This window comes from Colletes gigas, unplaced genomic scaffold (assembly GCF_013123115.1).
Source record: "Colletes gigas isolate AHSC1104 unplaced genomic scaffold, ASM1312311v1 Colletes_gigas_Sc00004, whole genome shotgun sequence".
Classification (NCBI taxonomy): domain Eukaryota; kingdom Metazoa; phylum Arthropoda; class Insecta; order Hymenoptera; family Colletidae; genus Colletes; species Colletes gigas.
Window position 1 is genome coordinate 1,213,343 of NW_025106633.1, and position 13,304 is coordinate 1,226,646.

The 13,304-nt window shown below is 43.7% G+C and overlaps 1 protein-coding gene across 2 annotated transcripts in view; it reads right to left on the minus strand.

Moving 5' to 3' along the window:
- Nucleotides 1–13,304, minus strand: part of LOC122405486 (CUGBP Elav-like family member 4) — a 464,283-nt gene that overhangs the window by 14,467 nt on the left and 436,512 nt on the right. For both annotated transcript variants that reach the window (XM_043410277.1, XM_043410275.1), the window contains 3 exons: nucleotides 3,481–3,624; nucleotides 2,846–2,957; nucleotides 75–242 (listed from right to left, as the gene is read on the minus strand). In XM_043410277.1, the coding sequence (XP_043266212.1) occupies nucleotides 75–242; nucleotides 2,846–2,957; nucleotides 3,481–3,624 (424 nt within the window). The remainder of the gene's footprint in view (nucleotides 1–74; nucleotides 243–2,845; nucleotides 2,958–3,480; nucleotides 3,625–13,304) is intronic.

Sequence of the window (13,304 nt, forward strand, 5' to 3'; positions counted from 1 at the left end):
GGAATAATGTAGTCCGACGTCGATTGGCCGAGCATTGCGCAGGGGCGGCACACTGCGCCTGAGTTGATACTCACGTCCCGTATAGGTCTGCGGTATGCCGTTGGTGTAGACACTTGGATCCGAACCTGCTGGTTGACTGTTAGGTGGTTGTCCAGCTATGTTGAAATTGGGCATCGTTGGCGACGGTAACGACGGTATCGCCCCGTTAACCGACTGCCCTGTACCGCTACCTACGAACAAACCTGATCAGTACACACCGGTTACCCTCTTGCTCTTACAACACCGACCTCAGTCACCCTCCTGACGCGCGGCATCGGATCAGAAATGCTCACGACGTACGTCTAACGTTTGGTTAGTTGTCCTCCACCACGTCCTGTCAACCGATTTACGGTATATACGATATAATTGCTAGGACGTCGCCGCGAGTTTGCCTACGATCCGTATGCCTCGCGTCACGTTTTGGGGGGTCCATGTGATTTGCAGATCGACGGACCCTCGATACCGAACTTAGGACTAATAACGACTCGTGCCAATGCAAATGCGAACAAAACGTTCCATCGACACAATGACCGACTGTTTTCTCAGGATAATTGGATCGCTACTTTGCTGTCCCACGTGACGCCTACTTCGTTTCGGCAGTGTTTCTCAAATTTCACTTTCCCGCAAACCGGAGGAGAGCTGTCGGTGAGTCACCAATAGCACAATGTACAAAATTTTAACGGTAGATTCTAGAGAAAATCAAGAATATCAATTTAGTGACTGAGGCTTCGTTAAAAAGTTATTAAAAAATTTCAAATCATTCTGAAAAAATTATTTCTTGTTGCGGGGCTCAATTACAATCATTTTTGGTGAACAGACATACCCTCGAATTCCTACCCACTTTCGAGAAAAAAATTCGAGTAGGTGCTTGAATTTTTTGGCGAAAAAAAAATTTTCGAATCGTTTAAAAAAAATTATTTTCAGTTGCAGGGGTCAATTACAATCATTTTTGGTGAATAGACATAACCCCGAATTCCTACGCATTTACGAGAAAAAAAATTCTTTACAGAAAATATAATGTCTGACCAAACGTTCATATGTTTCCCTGCAATTTCATATGTATTTTTTCAGATCGTTCTGGAATAATTATTTTCGATTGCGGGGGTCAATTACAATCATTTTTGGTGAATAGACATAACCCCGAATTCCTACGCATTTTCGAGAAAAAAAATTCTTTGCAGTAAATATAATGTCTGACCATACGTTGATATGTTTCACTGCAATTTCATACGTATTTTTTCAGATCGTTCTGGAAAAATTATTTTCGATTGCGGGGGTCAATTATAATCATTTTTGGTGAATAGACATACCTCCGAAATTCTGCGCATTTTTGAGAAAAAAATTCAGTACAGGTGGAACTTTAAACGTTAATAACTTTTTAACGAAGCCTCCATCAACAAATTGGTATTCTTGATTTTCGTTCTATTTTGGCCTCTAGAATCTCCCATTACAATTTTTCCCAGGGGTGGCCGAACACTCTGTATTTCGAAACTAGTTTTTAAAGAAATTTTATAATATTAAATATGAATTGGGCATGCGGTATCTCGTTACCTTGTGGACAACTCATGGATCAGAGTTTGAGAAACACTGGGAAAGTGTGTTTGCATATACGAAAGGTATACAAAGCTCATGCGTGGGTATCGGTATGTTATCGCGAGGGGAGAAAAAGAATTGGCCGATCGGATTGCCCGGAATCGAGCACGAATCTTCCGCTGCTCAAGTTGGCAAAGAATTCTTCCTCCCTTATCCTACGTATTCGAATAGCTGTCGAACGCTTGTAAATGCAAGAATAACTATTGAAAGTTTCATGCGTATTTGAAGTTTATCAAAGTTGCTCCACTATTGGTTTTAAATCGATACTAAAATACGATCGACGAGAATATACGAATTTCTGCAGATACGGGCAATGGTCGTATCTAAACAAGAATTTTAAATAACAAACGGGAGATCTAGAAGAAATAAAATATTATTTTCCTATCGATTTCCGTGCTTGCTTTGCTTGTCAGGGCTGCTTCGCCTCTCCCTTTTCGACGCGAGAAACCAGTAAAGAGAAGGGCGCGAAGACAATGGGGGCCAAGAGGAGATGCAGATGAAAAAGAACAATGCCTTTTGGCTTTGCCTCGTTCGGGGCAAGTTTTCGATAAAGATTCGCGGTACAATATCTTTCGGGCCGAGTCGCTACTCGGTGAGAATGTTGTATTGATTTACGAGCCGGTTATAATGTAACGAACTGTACGCTCCTGCTGTCGCGATGTCCGGGAGGAACGAACGGGAAGAGCCCCGGATAAAAGTGAAAAGATAAAGAAAGAGTTTCGCGTCTGTGAAACGAACTTGTATCCCCTGTATGTCTTTCGAGTCGAATGTTTTTCCGGAAATCGACCGTTTCGCGGGCTCCCTGCGCTTCGTTCCCAGCGAGACGGATGGCGTGGGCGTAGCGCGATTAAAAAATTAAGGCATGCATCGACGGTGTTAAATTCTGACGCCAGAGCACAGTGGGACAAAATCTCCGAAACGTGGTCAAAATTAAAATAAACTTCGCCCAAAATAAATAATCGTCATTAGTCGTGGATATTAATTTTTGTAATTAGGGAAACATGAAATGTTCGAGATCATGCAAAGATTGTATTTTCTTTCTAGATTCTTTTGCATCATGTTATACATGTTATGTATAACTTTCTCTAGTAATAATTACATTTGTGTTCACAATATCGACAAAATTGATCGTTCGAAGTTTGGTCACGTTTCGGGAAATCTGGTCCAACGTACAGTGGTATCGATATCGGTATCAGAACGGCAATGAACTTACCGGAAGTCGGCTGGATGCCGTTTAACGCGTGCGGCAATTGTCCAGCTAACGCCGCCATCGGGTTGATGTATGTTCCTTGCGCCGTTGCAGCAGCCATCAGAGCCGCTTGTTGCTATAAATAGAACTTTTATGTCGAATGTGTTTCACCGTACATACATATTTCATATAAAACATTTCATTTCGAAGTTATCGACGATTGCTGGTGATGAATATTCCGAAGCGTTCGATCGAAATGTTAAAATACTTCGTTGGACCGACGAAGTCCACAGATTAAATCAACCAGATTATATTTATAACGATTATGAGACGATGCTTTTTATCACTTTCTTTTTATTTTGGACCGACATTCGTTTCTGGCTATTTTTAATTGAAAGCAAAGTATATTTAAATCTCAGTTTTAAAATTACACGTTGATTTTAATGATGATAGTTTTATACGCGTGCCTTAATTTTATTTTGAAACTGTTCCAAGAGAGAAATTCAGATTCAGCGTTGCAAAAAGCGAACAATGTATTATCGAGTATCGTCGATCGTTTCTAACAAGACAGCAACCCTCGCAGACTATGATTTATGATAACGGGGGCATGCGGACGGTAATGCGATAAGGCGAGAACCATTAACAGCAATGTGACTCACTTGAGCATAAGCGCCGTAAGCGCCGAACTGATTGAAGACGAAAGGGCTGAGGAGGCTCATGTTTCCAGCCATTTGCTGCATGCGTCTTAATTGCCTTTCTTTCTCAGTATCTGCGAATTTTACCACTAAGCTGGATGATGCACCCTGGAACACACATTATTTACCATTATACAAATTCGCCTCGATTCTTATCAGTTTCGATAATCATTGTGCATTGACACGTATCAACATAGTAAATGCTTGAAACCGTCGAAATTATGAGCAGAATATTTTCTACTATCGTCACAACTAAAAGAAATAATCAGCTGTTTTGAACGTATCACTAAGGGGCGGTAAGGGCAGAATGGGGTGAATCTTCTCAAAAATACAAGTCACAAATGTGGAGTAAAATATTTTCAGGAGACTTTGCGTTCGAGAAAATCAATTTTGAACATTCTTGGAGCACGCGTGTAACTTAAGTATAATTATTTAGTTTTTGACTTATTTTGTTTTGAAAAATTCCACGCGTCGTGGGTGAGAATTACCCTAATCGAGCGACCACGCGAACCGCGATCGATGCATTACGAGAGGCCCACCTAGAGGGCGAACTCACACGATTTATCGTGTCAAGATTAAGTTGCTCACAATGTAAATTACCATTCTATGACAAGCAAGTCCGAAATACAGGATCAGATACTACTGGCCAGCGTCCCGGTTCGTAATTTCCATGAGACGAAGCGACGCTGTAACAATGGGATTACCGTCGCTGACGCAAAGCTGTATAATTTTCTGGAATCTCGCGTTTTCTCGGGACCACGTGGGCGTTTCGTGCCTTAGAAATTTACATGCACGCAGGAAAATTCGATAACAATGTCGGTTCAACGGTGTACGTAATTGTCAAAGAAGCTCGAGACCTTCTTTTCCCATTACTTGCAGGAAATCAAACCCCTCGTCGCGCCTGACATGTTTTCCCTCGACACGCGCGCCAATTACACGGCAATTTCTCTCATTTCGAAAGACGAGGCAGACGTGATTATCAACCAGATGTTACGATTAAATCTGAATCGCGGGGACCAACGAGTTTTCGTAAAAGTTTTGGCATGAAATATTTGTGCGTGTTACGTTGAATCGGATCGTCGATAAGTCGAGAATCTCTGGCAAGGGTGGGAATTATTTCGCGCAGTTTCTCGCCGTGAAAAGACATTCCCCTTGGAAACGTTTACGGAGATAAGTATGCGATGACGGGCTCAGTACATCTCAAATATAAATGAAAAGGCAACAGGTGGCCAGTGGCTATTGCGGTCGCAGAGAAAAGCTCAGCTTTTGAACTTCGGACGATATATTATACTCATGCTATCAATGCAAATGCGGGGCGTGTCTGCGTTTATATAACCATGGTAATATTGTAATCCGTTGACACGCTCATTGAAATTCATGCTTCTCGTCGCGCGATATTCTTTACCGCGTCTATTTTCTAACATACTCGCTACGCTTTCCACAACACTCGTCGTTTTTAAATCCAAGTAGCATTACGTTCGAGCTTTCTACACTTTCCGTCCCATCGTACGTTTGTTAAAATATCCACAGATATTGTTCGATGTTTTATCGGGGAGTTCAACTCCAAGACTCATCAAGATCAGTCGAGTTTCGAAAGTTCCAAATTTCCTGTCAAGACGCAGCTTCGAACGCCTGTCACTAACCGCCGGAACTCGACGGATGATTTCGTTTGACGGAGTTTGACGAGGCGGGGAATTCGGCAAAGTGGAGCCAGGCAGAGAGCTGATTCGATTACGGAGGACGGTTGCAGGGTCCAAAGCATCGCGACGCCGAGAAACCAACGAAAATAAAACCGACGACATCGCCCAGGAACATCGTGCGGCGCGACAGATTCCATCGGGAGGCAACGGATCGGTGAAAGATCCCGAGATACGCCTACGGGCGTAAGAATTACGGAACAGTCGGCCTGAACGCGGAAAACAATGGAAGGAACGAACTACCAGGTCGACCATGTTCCACCTTACGGCATTGTAGTCCCCCTCCCACTGTCGAGGATCAACCGTTGTGAAGGAACATCACCATAGGCCAGTAAGATCTCGGTTAATTGGCTGGAATTAGGTCACACCAGTGGAAATATGTACTGTGCGGAGCTGGAAAGATGGCAAGTGGAAGAAATGTGGATACGATTTGATTCTTCGACTCTAGTATCATTCAGTTTCCTCTGTTTGGGCGTCTAACATTCAATGGAGCGAATTCTATAACAGGAATTGTAGGATCCTCAATGAAGAAGAGAATTCATATTTAAAAAAACAAAATGGTCGTTAGTACAAGTATAGTGGAGTACGGTGGAGGTACAATATACTACTGTTTTTTTGGCAATTTAATACACCCTCGAAACCACTTACGGGGAACAGATCGCGCCATAAATCGTTAACGCGAAATGCAGCGCGCGTTCGAATACTTTGACTTGTACAAATTTTGCTTCGTTACGCGCGGTTTCGTGCACACGCGCAGACACGATCGCGTAACCTGACCGCATACAGGCGTCTACAACGCTGTTCGTTATCCTGGAAGCTTACCCGGCCTTTTTCTCCCGCCTAACCATAATCACGTACCGGATAACCTACCGGGAACGCCGTCGTCCTACGGTACATAACCCAAGCGGGTCCGCGGTTGAAATCCGTGACGCTTCGAGAGTCGCGAGCACGTTTTCCTTCGAACAATGGTCGCTCCGTGGCCTATGGAAATTCGATGTTTTTCAAACTTGCTCGTGGCCCCGATTTTACCGGGGTTTACACTGGCCAAAAGCGCTCGCAATGTGTTTGTCGATCGACGTTGCGCAGCGTCCACGCATGGAGCTTACGAACAGTTGTAAAATATAAACAATTTTCTATTTTCCATTTTTCGAATTCGATGGTTTTATAGTTCCTGCTGTCCCTTTTGGTATCATTGTTTGATGTAATCTTCTTACTTTGTGGTATTACATCGAGAATAGTGTTTTTTAAAACGAAGCAATATTTAAAAAATAGAACTCCTGTAAACCATGTTCCGAAATGATCTGCAAGAATCAACGGGACTCGTTTGACGCAAAAAATAACGCTGTTCCAGAGTTCGAAATTTCGATGGTATCGTTCGTTGGTCCAAAACAAGCACGCTGGGTAGAAAATCTTTTTACCGTCCTCAAAATAGTCTGTAACGCTTCAAACTGGGGCTCTCTGTGTACGGGGGTTGTTCCATACGTTGTAAAAGCGTTTCTGTCATTATTGTGTTCGAACCGCGATCCGTTGTGAAAGGCCACGGAAAGCGTGTACTCTGACTTGGAATTTATGACAAATTTTATGAGCTTTTTTTTTTCCATCCCTCGTACGGTATCGTTAGATAACGCCAGCAGAACGAGCTCGTATAAAAGTTTATAGATTCGATAGAATGTGGGGGTCAGATATCGCGCGGAACAAGTATATCGCAGATTAAAGTAAAGTAAAAGAACGATTAGACGTATCTTTTGTTCTTCCCACGCGTTTATTTGCGCCTAATTTATTCGAAGGAGCTTTCACAGGCTATATCCGCTCGACGGAAGGACGTCGAATACAATGGATCGAGATGAAAAAAAATATTCTCGACCGGCGTCGAATTCACGGGGAACGTAAAAAGCTTTTTCCGTCGGTGTCGATGCGTGACATTTCTATTAACATTTTATACGAAACACTTTGCTGGTGGTCACGCGTATGAGCGTCGAGTGTAATCGGGGCGTCGCGGAGAAAAGGCTTCCTCGAGAGAAAAGGGAACGGTTGGCTCGCGATTATTAAAAGTTTCGTTTACAGCCGGGTCGAATATGGCCGAGGGCTCGAATAACCGACCGTGTTCCGGGGAAACCAGCATCCGCCACGGTTTACAAGGAACACAAATTATGCCGGTTTCATAGTTGCATTCAACTTTCGGCGTTACGGCAAGCGGTACCAACACACAAAACTCGTACGCGAGAAATTCGAAACAATATTGGGTCCAGGATGTTCTCAACGGAGGCGTTAAGAGAACGCAATATCAAAAAAATTAGAGACCAAAGGACTCTCGATGTTCGACGATACATTCTTCGTTAATTGCAGCGGGGGCGAGCTATCGGTGGCCGTAACGAAATTATCGAACGAGAAAATTTTTCTCGTCCCTTTTCCCATGAATTACGGGAGGCGTCAGCAACGTCGAAGTCATCGTTGACGTGGTAAAATTCGCGCGGCAAAAATATTCACGGTCCTCCGGTGAAACCGGGAAAAATATCGACAAGCCGCGGAGCGACCGTGAAAGAGGGGCAGGGATATTTTGTATTCTCTCTACGAGCGGAACCGCTCGAACAACTCGTTATACGCGGTGAAAAGCATCGACGCGCGTTGTTGAGAAAAATAATTTGTCTCGCGTCGACAGCCTCGACACGCGGAAGGCCTGGTCTCTCTCTCTCTGCGTACCATCGGCCTGCTAAGTCGTGTAGCGTATGTGACATTTACGCGAGCACATATGTACATCGATACACAGGGACCGATAGACAACGGAGCGGCGGGGTAAGAAGGGTGCCGAGGTCGTATCAAAGCCAGTGAAGCCGAAGCCTCATTATTGGGGGATTACGGTTCATTAATTCCGATCCAACGTTCTGAACTACACGTGAAAAGAAAAAGCCAACCCCAAGCGATATTGCCGGTAGAAATTTTCAAGCTTCCACACTCCGCTCGTTATGTTTATCCCGTGCATGATACTGTTTAAGTTGTCCTTTTTAAACCAGCGGAATAAAAGCACGAAGTCTTATTATAGTTTGAAGTATACGGGGGCGCAAGCCTCGCCGCGAGCCATTTTAAGGGATCATTTTGACGTAAATCAACTATTACGTAATTGCGTTCGAGTTATCGATTGCCAGTTTAACTAACTCTGGACATTACTGATTTCTTTCCAAAACTTTCATCAATCATCTCTCAGCGCAGTATCGATCAATTCATTTGAGTCAATGAAGATACTGACAAAGCTATCAGTAAAACATTTTTCTGATTCTGAATTTACTAACTTGGTCGAGTTTAGTCCACTACACACAGAATATAAAGAAACGAAGGAAATAGAAATAAATAACACTTTCTGGACTACGTGTAAAGTAACTAGAAACACAACATTCCTACATTTCCAACGGTTAGTGCTAACGAATACACAAATATAAAGGAAGCTGAAATACCAGCGAACGCTTTCAACGTTTTTTAGAACGCCACAAATCACTCACCCTCTTCACTGAACTCTTACACCACAAGCACAACCTGTGAAATAGGAAATTCAAACACCGAACCTAACGCTCTCCTCGTAACCCTTCACCCTCTACGTTTATAAATCAATCGCAGACCTAACAAACAAAAAAATAGTAAAAGTTTAAGAAAAGACTCAAAATCATTCTTCTAGATACACGACATCCATAAACAATCGTACATACTTTTCCAATAATTGAAAAACAGCCAAAGTTTCCATTTCCAAATCAGGCAGACTACATACGAACCCATCTTCTTAGCCTCTCAGACAAGATTTTTGAAAAAGTCATTCCGCATCACCTACAATCAAATAACATATTACTGAAGGAACATTTCAAAATTCAGTAACCCACTCCGATATTTTTGACATAATTTTTATAAAAAAATAAAGGAATAAACGCTTGTTACGATGTTCTTATTAGCGTGTATTTTGCGAGAGCAGCGACGTAAGATAAAACAGCGGCAGAAAACATTTATGCATTCGATCTGGAAAGGATCTGAAAAATCTATCATCCTTTCGGCTGGTCAAAGACTTTGAACGTCACGATTCGACTCACAGAGGCGCGATATTGCAACAGACTTGGGAACGGAATGAAGCAATTACCTACTCGATTGGAGGCTTTCCCGTTAGCCGCACTATCACACTTGCCAATTCCAAAGGTGGTAATTTCAATAGATGCAACCGGACCCGCAAGACCGGCAGGAACGCCGATTGCCTCTTGTCCGTGTGATCCTCCGCCCGACCTCAAAACGCTGGCTGGATGCAAACCGTCCAATTCTTTGATGTATTTCAAATTACAAGTTGAATGGTACGGGGCCCGCCGACGGGCAGAAATATTTCGAATTTGCGCAATCTCTTCCCGGCGTGATCCAGACCGGGCGTACCAGTTCGTGAAAAGTTAACAGCGTGTACATCTTGATATTTGTTTCGTTTCCGTTCGCGTCGATAAACCCGATGTAACGTTGCCGCTCGCGCGGAAAATTTATTTCCACGGCGGGAGAGCCGTTAAACCGTAGAGAAAGATATTTCGACGCGATCGTGAAACGTCGATATCAGTTTCCGTTTCGTGGCTCGCGGAGGATATTTTGGTAAAAGGGCGTCTCGTAAATTTAAAGAGCAATCCGGTTGAAGAATACGACTGGAGGTGGCTGGCCTTAAAATCGCAATCACTGCTCATTAACCGGGTTTGCTCTCGGTCACGCTAGAGCCAACGCTATCGCGGACGAAGTCGATCGACGTTTAAGCGGATGCTCGGAGACACGATGCCGTAATTCGCTCCAATTTAAATTTAATCATGATAATAGCAATATTCAGAATCAACCCCGTAAGAACGGTTATCCCTTACGAAGTACGGGACCGTATCGAGGGGGTTTCGTGTCTCGGTGCCTTCGATCGGCGTTTCTTTTTCTTCGACCGTACTTTTTCCTGCCCACAGGGATTTAGTACGTTCTGACTCCCGATACGAAAGACTCGCCAAACAAGTAACAGTTGTACCGAAGATAAAAGCAATGCAATTACGAAGCCGCCGAGGGAATTACTCAGGGAATGTCTTTAATTAAATGTTGGAAGCAGTTTCCGAGCCTCCGTTAATGCAGAGACAATTTCCTTCCATCCACTTTTCGTTCGCTTCCACGGAGAGAAAGGAACATCCGCCGTGGCTGGAGAGCTACTTCTGCCACCGATGCCCCCCTCTACATACACCCACAACGCACGGTACCACCTTTACCGGCTTAACGAACTTTTAAACTTCGGCTATCTAACCGCTCGTGTCAACGTTCGCTCAAAAGGATCTCCTCAGAAATCGAATACCGACGCGAAACTTTCTTCATTTCCCACGCACGCCAGCCAGTCTTTAGACTGGTCAATTAGGATTCCAAAACGGAACAGCGTCCATTGTTATTGGCACTACTGTGCGTACGCGAGAGCTTGGCTAGGCTTGACAACTTCTCATGTGTGCACAGTACATGTTACAAACAATATCTGGATCACTTCGAGCCACTTTCTCGCGCAAAATCCATAAAATAGAAGTGGTTTTATCCTCGAGTTATTAAACGCGTCGAAAAACAATTCGCGATTAATGGAACGCATTTTGCAAATAATACGTTCCGGGGGTTGAAAAATACCGAGCAGGCGGTGACGGTGGAGCGTCACGGGGAGCTTTTTTATTCGGAGCACTTAATTTCCACGATGCCGGGGCGCCCCAAAGGCAGGTAACGAAAATAAAAACGAGGCAACGTTACGTAAAATTCTTGCGCTGGAAACGGCTGTTACGTCCTGCTACGTTTTAGCCGACACTCTGGCAAAACACTTCTCCCGTAGGTTTGCTTTTATTATGAGACATTTCAGGAGTTTGCAAAGCCGTGGCGGTCGGGGCCGGGGAGGTGGAGCGCGGCGCGAGGGGTTAGGGTCGGTTCGCGAGCGTATTGCGAGGCGTGACAAGAAATGTCACACGCTTCGGAAGGCATAACTACGCGTGAGGTCGTCGTGCTCGCATTCCACCGGTGTCACATACCGCGAGAGACGGACCGCGAACCTCGCAGAAATATTGAGCCCCTGGAGAAATATTGCCCTCGCGCCGCGTGACGTGCGAACGCGCTGTCAATTCGAGTAGCGTAAACCGCATTATTCGGCTCAGTAAGCAGCCAGGAGGGAGAGAGAGAGAGAAAAAAAAAAAATGATCGGGGAATTCGTGGCCCGCGACTAGCAATTTTTCATCGTAACAACCTCGGTTTAATCATCGATTAGTTGATGCCGCGTCGCGATTCCCAAATTCACCTGCTCCGGATACGCGTCGACTCCCGAGGGAAATATCGTCTGTCTACAATATAAATGTAAATGCGCAGCTTTTCAACATAGATAAAATTGATTTCGTCCCCGTTACTTTCCCGACGGTTTTTACTTTTATTTGCCCGAAATACGCTCCTGCCGAGCGTGCAGAGCAGGTATTTGCATCCTACAATTTTTTTTTTCTTGTAAAAGATCGCGCAGAGGGTCACAAAAGGGGGTGATTTTGTAACATGTGATAGCTCGTATTTGGAATAATTATTTCGAAATGTTGTCGATATTCTCGGAGAAAACTGATCGTTTTTACGCTACCAGACAATTTTCCAGTGCAGTTTAGAACGCAGTAAAGCCGGAATAGCACTGCAATTTTTACGCAATCGAGTCCGTAACAATGTTTCGCGGATTGTCGAATCTCGTTTTTAAATTTGCTCGTTTGCATTCTGAGAACCAAACTTGTCCGTTTAAGAGCTTTCGCGCGCGAAAATCTTTGGGGAGAACGTTTCGTTTTTCTATTACCGTGTCTGTCGACGGAGGAAAACGGAGGCTCGACGTTTCGAAGACGGAGATTTCCAAACGATCGCGCGGAGACCCGGGATCTATAGGTAAAACGTTCTTGTTCGACAAGGACGGGGACTCGGGATTTTCCTCCGTTTGGTTCCCTCTGTCCGCCCTTGTTCCTTCTCCTTCGATGTGGAGAGTCCTTGGAATACTCCGGCAGATCCCTCATATCTGCTAGGTTCCAACGCAATACGCGCATCCCTCGGTTTAACAGGCCTTAATCATCACAAGGACCTTCCTCGAGCCAAGCGTTTTCGTCCTGCAGCCGGTTACCGTGTACCCTGAAGCATCTCCAGTATATACGGTACCGTCGTACCACTTAATCACTCACCCCTTATGCAAGCAACTCTCTGGTGAACGTTTCGCGTGGATACCGAACAGGGAAAACATTTGGCTGGTTCAGCGCGGCCGTATCACACGTGGCGGCTTAAATACAGTTGGCATTTTAGAAAATATACGCTTTTTAAATATACAGCGATTGCTAGAAATTATCAAGTATATTCGTATTTATATACGAATTGGATTCGTTAGATCCAAACTGACGACTTCGAATTTTTTAAATCTGGTATCTGTGTGTGTGTATGATCAATTGCTTGTCCTTCTTGGAACACACGATTCAAAAGTTACAATGCAAATGACTGACAAGAGGATTAAGTTTATTATTAAATAATAGTGAATGATGTGAAACGTTTTTTATTAAATAGTTTTTAGCGATGGAAGATTCTAGAAAACTTTCTACGATAAATAGAACCGGGACTTTTGTAGTGCTTTGAAGTTGGATTTAAAAAATGCAAAAGTCATTTTTATAAATTGTCTCGTCAAATTTTTCACGCGCTTCCGGGTTGGCAAGATGCATAGAATATGCCTGAAATTACACCGCGTAGGAAGAAAAATGAGACCTTGGGGAGCTCTGTGCGATCAATAGGGCCGAACAAATGAAGCTACGAAGTGGGTTAAACAATCGTTATTTTCATACATAGAAAACACGACCTTAAATACCTCACCTGCTATCGATAGCAGGAAAAAATTTCACGGAAAAACATTATTCCATTGGAACGAACGAATATTTTCCTCAAGATCATATTTTTTCAGATTTCAGGATCATCGATAGTTATTTTTCTTAACGAGCACTTGCAATGGCGTACGAAAACATATCGAATGGTATTTTTGAAAAGAAAACATCTCTGTGCGATAGATACGTATGAAAATAACGATGTATGTATCTCTAAATTTCT